A 10,197-nucleotide genomic window follows, 5' to 3' on the forward strand; every position below is an offset into this window, starting at 1 on the left:
TTCCTCTCGCCAGACACACGGAGAAGAGCTGCTTTATACTGCTTCTGACAACTGTCACCTTTTATTGGAAAATCAGTTTAGACCTACACTCGCTTCCTGAGAAAGGGATACAGAAAACATGAATGAGTAGTATTTCAGTTTTATATGGGCTCTAAACATTATAAAGCATTAAAGTAAACCCCCAAAACGCTTAGGAAAAGCAAAGACTTCTTTCCATTTTAAAAGCATATGGAAATATAACTATGGTAGGCAGTGGCAATCCTGGCTGTGGGACTGCAGCCCTGAAACCACATCCGCTACAGGCAGGAGAAGGCAGGAGCTCCTGCAACAGCCCTGCAAATACTACAGATCTCCCAGGGACTGCAAGAGGGTTGAGAAGTCTGTCTTACTGGAGTATGAAATCGGAGCCTGATTTAGCCAACACAAACATCCCACCTCTACTACCCTTCAGGGAACACCTACTTAGCATCCTGGCCAAGAAGGCAGCATTAAACCACCTGAAAAACTGAGGTTAAATCTCAGCAAGAAGTGGTGGGAGAGACACGCCAGGAAACACAAGATGTTTAAAGAAAATGGCATCCTCTTTCTCCTATTATTGAGAAGGCCTAACCCTCCTGACTGGCTTACAATAATGTTTTCTTATTCTAAGAAATAATTTTACGAAGTTAGATTGCACTTGGAAAACCATCAGTCTGGCAGCACTCATACCAGTTTTTCCCCAGCAAAGCAGTTAAGACACAACATTTTGCTGAGATAGGGACTGTATTTCTTAAAACATTACTTCCTCCTTCTCATGTGAAACACATCTCTTCTCTTTTGTTCTCATTTGGAATTCATTTATTAAACTAGTTCCTCCTGCACCATAGTAGTGTGCTGATCTCTCACCTCTTAGCCTCCAAACACTCTCCCAGGCTCTATGATGTGCCACAATAGAAGGAAAGTTTCTTCCCATGCATGGCCGTCAACTGTTATAAATTATGATTTGTTCTATAAGTGGAAGGAAGGATACCCACCATCCTCTGGCTCAGATCTTTAATTTCCCCTGCGCACACCTGGTGTCACAGGTACCTCTTGCCACAGCTTCCTCCCTCCCTGCCTTCTCCAGAGACATGGGAATGAGTTGTACCAGCATTACATTGCATCAGTGCTCCCTATGGTTTGACGGAGGCTCCTAAATTGAGGGCAAAACAGTGATGATATGTCCTGTTTCCTCCTGAAATTTGGATTGAAAAGAGAGCAAGAGAAAATCTCACATAAAAGCAAAGCATACATGGATGAACAGAGGAAGAGGAACAAATCTACTGCTCACTGTAAACCATGAGAAGGCTTTGAAACCTATACGTCCCAAATACTTGGCAATGTGGAAAGGTGCAGAACCTTAAATATAACCTGAAGTTATATTCCCACATTCCCACAGGCTAAACTAATCTCCATATGACATGGAACAAGAGTATAAATCTTGCATCATCATCTAGATATAGCCAAGTCCTTGAGAAGTCACCTGAGCAGCTTGGAACATGGCATTTAACTCCATTCACAGGCCAGACAGTTATACACATACCTACCAATTATTTTTCTCTGGTTAGCAAAACAGTTTGTTTACCCAAGACCACAAAACTCTGTGGATTTTCTGAAAGAAACCCTTCAGAGAGAAAAGGAAAACAATCACAGATAATACTCCAGAAATCATCAGATTACAGCACATTCTCTTGACTCACATCTGTTGAGTAAATAAGTGCTTCGTGCCGACCAGTTTCATTTACTTCCCTCTCCCGCAAGCAGCTGCTGGTTTACTTTCCAGTGGGCTGTTGCAGGACTGTATGTGGGGCAAAAGGATTATTTCCAGCAGAGTCAAACCAGTAGTCTTTCTCGCTCGGGTTTGTCTGGAGCTGAAACTCCTCTTGTTCAATCCCATTCTCCCAGCAAGATGCACTATTTCAGAGCTGCACGGATGCAAAGAGGCCCACAGCTGAGAGCAACCTCAATGCAGCAGGGAATAACAATGCAGCTGCATACAATGCCCAGGAGAACCCCAAATTCAGCCACCCTTCTCCCTCAGGAATTGTTCCAGTGAAGCTTACTTTAGGCCACTACAAAATGTTCTGCAGAAGTCGAAGTTGCCCTGTGAAACACCCAGCCAGGGAAGGTAAGAAGGCATCAGCACCATGGGATGCTCTGAAGCACCTTCTTGCTGAGGGCACCTCACTGGGGGTACAAGAGGACTTCATCTTGCTAAAATAGGTAGCTGGAACTGTTATTCTTAACTCAGTTCTGATCTGGGTTGAACAAGAACTACTTGTTTCAAGATTAATTCTACTTAAAATGATGACTCAGATAACATTTTTCTTTGAGTTTTGTTCTATCAAGTGTCTCTTCAGTGATGAGTATTTATCAATAAACTACTCTAGATCAATTTTCCTAGGCAGGAAAAATAAAAGCAGAGCCCCTCCAGCTGTGAAAGCAGTGTTCATGTACATTCTGCATGCACAAAACACCTGCTGCAGACTAGGTCACCCATCTACTGTAATGCTTTGTCACCACACAGCCTCGTAAGAGATGCTTCATAGAAGGACACAGAAAGGCCTAGGGCAACCAATTATAATAACTCACCCCACAAGAAAACTTAATTACTTGAGGTTAGGAGAGTGCCTGGTTTGAAGCCCGGGGGCAGGGTGGGCTCCTCTGCCAGTGCCTGACCCTACACAGCCAGCCACACACACGGCAGTGCCCAGCACTGCTCTCACGGGGAACATGCTCACACACACACATCCACCCACTCCCACACCTCTACCGAGAGGAAGAACCTGCTGGAAATGGCCAGCCTGAGGATTGCATAGCTGGCTGTGAGCTTAGGGATGCTCCTGTCGCCCCCGCTCCCAGCTCCTGCCAGGGCATCAGCCTGGAGCCTCCCAGGTGGAAGCTCCTACCCCTCAGGGCCCTACTTGCATTAAATCAGCATCAACAGGTGCATAAGGACACTGCAATACACACGGAGAGCAAGAGGGAGAACACAACAGAGCAAGTCCTCTATTCTAAGAGGTCCATTAAACCTTTGTTATTTACCTGCTTACAGCATTTTAGAATAAACGTATTGTAAACAAGGCAAATTTCCAGTTTCTCAAGAATCAATATTAAAAAGTAGTCTGGTGTGGACCGGTCTTTGTAGGAGCCAAGATACTCTGGGAAAATGCCCAAGCTCTCTCAGTAGTTTTTGAGTGTTATCCAAGCTCCCAAAACAGCCTGGTGATATACAAGATGCACAGACTGGTTCCTGTCTCATTTCAAATGTCCTGGAGTGATAGCCACCCTGAACCTGGGTGATTTCTCAGACTTGCCATAAATAGTTGCAAATGAAGGCTTTTAAATAATTCAAAAAATAATCCAGTAAGTGTGGCATTTACATTTGTATTTTAATATAATACATGGAAGGTCAGTATATTAAAAATACAAGAATTTCACCTTTGTTTGAAACATGCACATACATGCATATGGAGTGTTCAGATTATCACCACACGGTGGATGGGCAAGCCTAAGCCTTGACTTCACATTCTCATGCCAGTCTTGTGAGTGGCTAAGTCATCCCTAGTGTCTGCGTCTACCACTTCTTTTTTTCAATAGGTGTATTTTATTCCAAGTGAAAAGAAAGCAAAACTAAAACTTGCTTTTCTTCCCATTCTGTGCCTATTGCACGACTGTGACCTTCACTCAGGATTTTCAAGGGTGGGAGGTTCAGCTGTGATTGGCACATGTTCCACCAGTAGAGTGCACACCAGGTAAACCTACTGGGTATCAGGCATCAATGAGAGTGTTCAGCTGGATATATTCTCCTGTAAAAGTACACATCCAACCCTGCCTAGTGGTATTGTGGTTTTTTTTCATATTGCAGTGATGTCTCACAGGTATAAGCATGCCGGTGGTGCTGCTCTCCCTCTTCTGCCAGCACCTAGCAGCCCCAGGTAGATCTGTGAGCAGCTCCTTCCATAGGCTCCTCCTATGCCCTCAACCTCCTCTGGCAGAACTAGTCCCATCTCATGAGGTCCTGTGTGTTCTGCCTCCCCTTCTCAGTTCAATCATGATCACACAGGCTTTTTGAGCACTGACCAGTCAAAAATCTTAAGTCTATAAAGAACACCTCACTGTACTATTTGTCCCCCAAAAATATGGGTTTTTCTCACTTCTCCATTCTACGCTCTTCATATTTTTTTCCTTTTTTCATTGTCATCATTAACTTTGGATATCCTGCATGGACGAGGAAAAAGTCTTCTTGAATGAGCTTCTGGTGAGACATTTTGTTTTTTGATACCATCACCACTACCCTCTCCATCTTCCAAGGGCAGGGATGCTGTAGCTCAGGGGATATACCATACACATTATTTTACTTTCCTAGAAAGATCCTCATTTTGGTGCAAACTTCTCTGCATCTGGCGTTACTAGAACATCACATTCCTCCACTTCTTTTGGTATCCATAGTCATTTATATTACCTTCCAAAAAGTAATTATTTGGAACCAGTTAAGCCTGTATACGAATTCTGCCTTTGTTTAAAACACATTGTACATATGTATATATTTAGACTGTCATTAAATATTTAAGAGGCTGTCTTCAAACTTCAGCGGCAGCAGCTTTTATTCACTTAACCCTTTGTGAAATGGAAAGCTTGAGGCTGAAATCTTATTGTGGAGGAATTCAGAAAGCCCAGTTGCCCTCGTGCTGGGTAACAAAGGCCAACTCTAACAATCAAGGACACTATAAAGAAAACCAGAGGTTTTCTTTGTTTTCCTTTATATCCTCTTTGCTAGTAGTCTAATCATGATAATGTAATTCATTTTAGTCTGCCTCAGCTTTATCTGTTGAGATGCATAACTAGGATGCAAATTAATTAGCTGTGACATACAGATGGATCTCTCAATACAATTCACAGAGACAGTCAAATACACACATGCCCATTTCTCCTTTCCCCAAATGAAGTAAGACACTCTACGCATTTTTCCAGAGGTCAAGAAGTCACCTTTCTTGGACTTTTCAATCTCCTAGAGAAGAAACACCACAGCCAGCAGACAAGTCGACCTCATGTGAACCCAACACCAAATGCCACATGGTAGATGCAAACCCCATCACAAGGAACTTGTGATTTGTGCAGCCCCAAGCCTAACATACCCTAACACCACCACCCTGCTGCCACGAAGTTGGCGTGTTTTAAATTCTGGTCACCTAATTTACCTGGCTTGGCAAGGCCTCTACCTAGACCAAATCATTCATGCAGCACCCTTGCAAGCATTGGTATCTCAAGGCCAGTTCTCCATGGCCAGGGCACCCACATTACTGTCCTTCAGATGAAGTGGTGTAAGTATCCCAGCAGACGATGGGAAAATTGGCACAGAGAAGCACAACACACGGCTCGCAATTCTATATGGATATGCAAATAGACGTATCCTGGAGAGTATGTTTTTCCTTCTTTTTGATTAAAACCTTGAGGACGCATTGTCAAATCCAAGCCCCAAACATGTCACGAGAGCCACTCTGTGTGCAGTTTTCAAGGCCCAGATGTGTTAAGAGACCCCCCTTTCCCAAGCACTACAGCCTCATTGATGATCGGATGCTGATTTAGGTGGGATGAAAAACGGAGTCCCTTCTACAGCCTTCACATCTCAGTTACACATCAGCACAGAAGCATTTCAGCTGGACAGCTGTGTTATGCTACCTTGGGGATGTGACCCTGATGGATTTTAAAAAGGTAGTGAAGCACCAGGCATGGTCCCTACTGACACAGAGGAGCCAGAGGATGATGCAGGCCCTGGCAAGACACGGTGCTGGGAGAGCAGCAGATGGCACACTCTGCTGTGCATTGGCACTGAGGCACGAGTGAGAAGGGGCAGCAGCTCTGCCAGGTGCCCTCACTCTGGTAGGATGCTGGGTCAAAGAGCTGCAGCATCTGCAGTTCAGTTCTTGGAGTAATCTTATTTTATTGTCAGCATCAGTTTTTAGTTCCTGTCTTTTAACAGCAGCACTGCAACAAATGCTGAAGCCCACCACCCCAGATACGGCCACATCCTAGCCGCAAGTATGCTTCTGTATGAATAGCACAGCATACCACTTGGATTCGTGCTATTGTATCCTGAGGGTTGCTATGTATGAATCTCACTACAAAATAAGTGGCAAAGACACTTTAGGAGGAGCAGAACTCACAGGGAGAGGTCTATCTTTTATTAGACCAAATGACATAGCTGTAAAAGAATAGACTCACATGAAATCACAGGCAGGTATGTTAGGTTTTATGATAACTTGACAGCAGACATACTATAGTATACAGCAAATAACCAGGATTTTTCTCATCTGTAAATTAGCTCAAATTGCTGAGATCTAAAAACCAACAACCAACACACCCTGAAAGGCTGAAGCAGTCAGATATCCCTTCTTTCCCAAAAGAAATATTCCCTAAAGGAGATCACGAGCCAAAGGGACTCCCGGGTGACAAATAATGTGAGCTTAGCTTAGTATCTCTACTGATCACCTGGCACTGACACTGTATCACTTCCACGTGTGCATCGTTTCACCACTCGCCCCTCAGTTTCCTGAAAGTGAATGGGATTAAAAGTCCACTGAGTATTTGCACTGCTCTTTCCTCCCCCTCTGCAGCAGAATTACAGCAACCAAAAGGTAAGCAGAGTTCACCCAGGCACATGCAGGCTTCCCGACTTTGCAATGCTGACCTTCCTGGTCTCTTCCCAACCCCCGGGGATAGTTTCGATGAAGAAACAGCTAGCCAGTCGGAAATTTTCACCAGTATTAATGCCAACGTAGTTTCTTCCCAACTGCTCTCCAGAAGTATTTTTCCACCCACGTTCCCCTGTGCACCACAAAACCCTCCAGCCGTTGGCAGCTTTGGGTGCAGCTCCACTGCACATCACCCAGTGCTGTACGGCTGGTCTGTTTTAATTCAGTGTCTAATTCATGCTACCCAGGAAATACTCTCATGTGAAAAACTTCATATACAGGCACCTACTCTGCAGCACACATAGCGGTGGTCGGCATTTAAATGAACTAATCAGTTGCAAACAGCTTAGTCAGCATCGCAGTCCTGGAGGTAATTCCCAGAAGCAATTTTCCCGGCAGCTATATATAAAAACCTGAAAAGCAGACTGGAAGACAAGGGCAGCAGTACAGCGAGACAAAATTCGGCTTCACAGTGACATTACCAACAAATAAAAATAAAAGTCGAGGAAAGCCAAGCAACCAGGCATTCACAGAAAGCACACGATGAGCTCGCATCACTGGAGTATCCCCTCATATGTAGAAACCAGAAACTCAGACACAGGACACGAACACAGCCAGCACTGCACTCCTTTTTCCTTCTTTCTTTACTGATACTGCGCTTGTTTGAACTGAGAGGAAAAATACAGCAAGGCAAGTTACCGGCTTGTCTGTGGAGATACACAGACACCGGTCACACGCCGGGCAGCGCTTTTTGGAGAGCGCATCCCAGCCATCGCCCTCAGCAACCAACCCACTTCGGGAGCCTGGTTCACACGCGACCTGGAGAGAGCTGAGAACTCGTACAAACTTTGTCTCAAGGCCGGCAAGGCACAAGGCATCTGGCCTAAGAGGCGCTGGCGGGACAAAAGGCAGCGCCAAATGCCAGCGCATCCTTCAATAGCACCTCTGCCGCTGGCAACGTTTGGAAAGCCATAGGGCTGCGGATGCAGGTCATCAGTCCCTGGGCAAGCAACGCCACGGCTGCAGGACACCGCATCGCCCTTCAACGCCTCCCCGGCCAAGGCAGCACGGAGCTACCGGTAACCTCACGGGGAACAGAAGCCACCGACTTGCTCACAGGAGCGATGCTTTCCTCTGGCCACTGCCAGCGCATCGGCACACATCTGCTCACATCTGCCCGGCGGCCCGAGCCACCCGCAGCGTGGGGCATGCAGGCATGCCCTGAGGACACAAGCACGGGGAAGGGGCACCGCTCACTTACTTTTCGTATTCGGCGTTGTCTCGATCGCAGCGCGAATCCTTGTGCTTTTGCCAGTCTTTGCCATGCTTGCAGGTGGTCAAGAGGACAACATCCTCTCCGTTATGGACGTGATATAAGGCATTCCTGGTGTCTGACCCTATCCCCGTCAGGTACCTTTTCCCCTTGAATACCAACATGTACTTCCTGAGAGGAGGGATGGTGTTAAACCTCAAAAATCCCTTCTCCCCTCCTGTCCTAGGATGATCCTTAGAAAAGAGCGGGATAGAAACGTCAAAGTTGGGTCTGAAGTTTTCCGTACTGATGCTGGCTTTGGCCAGCATAGCCTGGCCAATGTCGAACCCCACATCCTCAGTGTAGTCGGGCCAGGTGCCAGAGTATAAATTAAAAATCAGGTGGTTTCTGCCGTTGTTCCACAGGTGGAGGCTCTGCACCTTGGAGCGGAGGTTGTGCACATACTGGGGCGAGAGCTGGTCCCGGTCCAGCGTGTCCAGGCTGAGGACGAAGAGGCAGGCCTGCCCGGGGTCCGAGGTGTAGAACCGGGAGCCCTCGATAGCGGCCAGGACGTTCTGGTAGCTCTCAGCGATCTTCTCCCCCTTCTGCTGCGGGTACACGTAGACCTTGAAGCCGTTTTTCCGGCACTGGGCGAAGTCGAAGCAGGACTCCATGCGGCAGCGGCGCCCGCGGTAGAGGCCGGCGCTGGCGTCCCGCCGCTGGCGGGGGGAGACGCGCCCGCCGCCCTCGGGCCCCGGGCGCTCGGCGGGCGCGAAGGGCCGCAGGGCGTCGGGAAAGCGGGGCCAGGGCCGCTCGGCGCCGCCGGGGCGCGGGCCATGCCGGCTACCGGGCGGCGAGTGCCGGGCCGCCCGCAGCCGCACGCCTCCCAGGTAGAGCAGCAGGGCGAGACAGGTGCCGGCAGAGAGCAGCGTCAGGTAGCGTTTTTTGGCCTGCATGTGTCCGGCGGGGGTCCGGGGGGCTGCGGAGGAAGGCGGGGGCGGCCCGAGCTCGCCGGGCGCCGCTCTCAGCTCCGCTCCGCCATCTTCCCGCCGGCGAGCGCTTCAAACTCTCTTCGCCCACCTCCGCTCGGCGCCGTTCCCCAAGCCGCCGGCCGCGGCCGCGCATGTGGGCGACCGCCGCAACTTTCTCGCCGCCGGTGTCTCAGGGGCGGCGGGCGGCGGCCCGGCGGCGGCCCGGCGGGGCGCCCCGCATGCACTCAGGGCCGGCCCCCCGCGCGGGGCGGGCACCGGGCAGTGCCGCTCCCGCCTTCCCGCCGCTGCCGGCGCTCGGCTCCGCCACGCTCCCGCCCACCCCTCTCCGCCCCGCGCCGCCAGCCCAACCCAGCCCGGCCCGGCCCGGCCCAGCCCAGCCCCGCCGGCTCACAGCCCGCGGCCGCCGCGCCGCAGCCTGACGAAGCCCCGCATCGCCCGGCGCCCCACGCCCGGCCCCGGCGTCGCTCGCTCCTCGCCTCGCTCCCGCTGAATGGCCCCCGGGACGGAGCGGTGGCGGCGACGAGGACCCTCCTCCCTCCTCCTCTTCTCCTCCTCCTCCTCCTCCTCCTCCTCCTCCCTCTCTTTCTCCTCCTCCCTCTCCTGTTCGCCCCTCCCTCCTTCCCCGCCTCCCCCGGGCCACGGCAGCAGCGGCCGCCGAGCCCCGCGCCCCGCTCGCCCGCCCCGCCCGCCCGGGGCCGCGACCCCCGCCCGCCGCACCCGGCCCGCGCCGCCCCCGCCCCGGCCCCGCGCGCTGACCTCACCCCGCCGCGCACCCCGCGCCCCCATTGGCGGGCGTCACGTCCGGGGGGGCGGGGCTTCCGCCGCGCCCATTCATAACCCGGCGGGCGGGGGGCGCCGCTGCTGGGGCGGCATTGGGGGGTTCTTGTCCGGCCGTGTCTCGAGCGGCGCCCTCAGGGCTTTCCCCGCGGGGTGATATCCAGCAAGCCCCACCTCGGGGGCTCCTTCACCCCCTGCCCGGCCCGCTCCGCCCCCCTGCCAGTGCAGCCCTCCGTTCCCGGCCGGGGGTGCCGCGACCCCGCTCTCTGCCGGCGGTGCCGACGCCGCCGCTGCCGCCCCCTGCCGAGCGCGGCGCCGCTATGCTGGAGCCGCCCTGAGGGAACAGACCCCAAACCGGGGCTGAGACCCAAAAACCCAGTTACGAGGCGCCTGGTGACAGGCGTTCTGTGTGGTGCAAGGCTGGGGACCGTGGCCGCGGCCCCTGTTACCGGCGGGGAAGGCT

At 51.3% G+C, this 10,197-nt stretch overlaps 1 protein-coding gene across 1 annotated transcript in view; it reads right to left on the bottom strand.

The window, feature by feature from the left end:
• EXT1 (exostosin glycosyltransferase 1) overlaps positions 1-9,268 on the bottom strand; it is a 178,626-nt gene extending 169,358 nt beyond the window's left edge. Inside the window, exon 1 of the mRNA XM_085053445.1 lies at positions 7,975-9,268. Within this exon, the coding sequence (XP_084909571.1) occupies positions 7,975-8,921 (947 nt within the window). The 5' untranslated portion in view covers positions 8,922-9,268. The remainder of the gene's footprint in view (positions 1-7,974) is intronic.
• Positions 9,269-10,197: the final 929 nt, after the last annotated feature.

Source organism: Lichenostomus cassidix, chromosome 2, assembly GCF_008360975.1.
Source record: "Lichenostomus cassidix isolate B80296 chromosome 2, HeHo_3.0, whole genome shotgun sequence".
In the NCBI taxonomy this organism is placed as follows: domain Eukaryota; kingdom Metazoa; phylum Chordata; class Aves; order Passeriformes; family Meliphagidae; genus Lichenostomus; species Lichenostomus cassidix.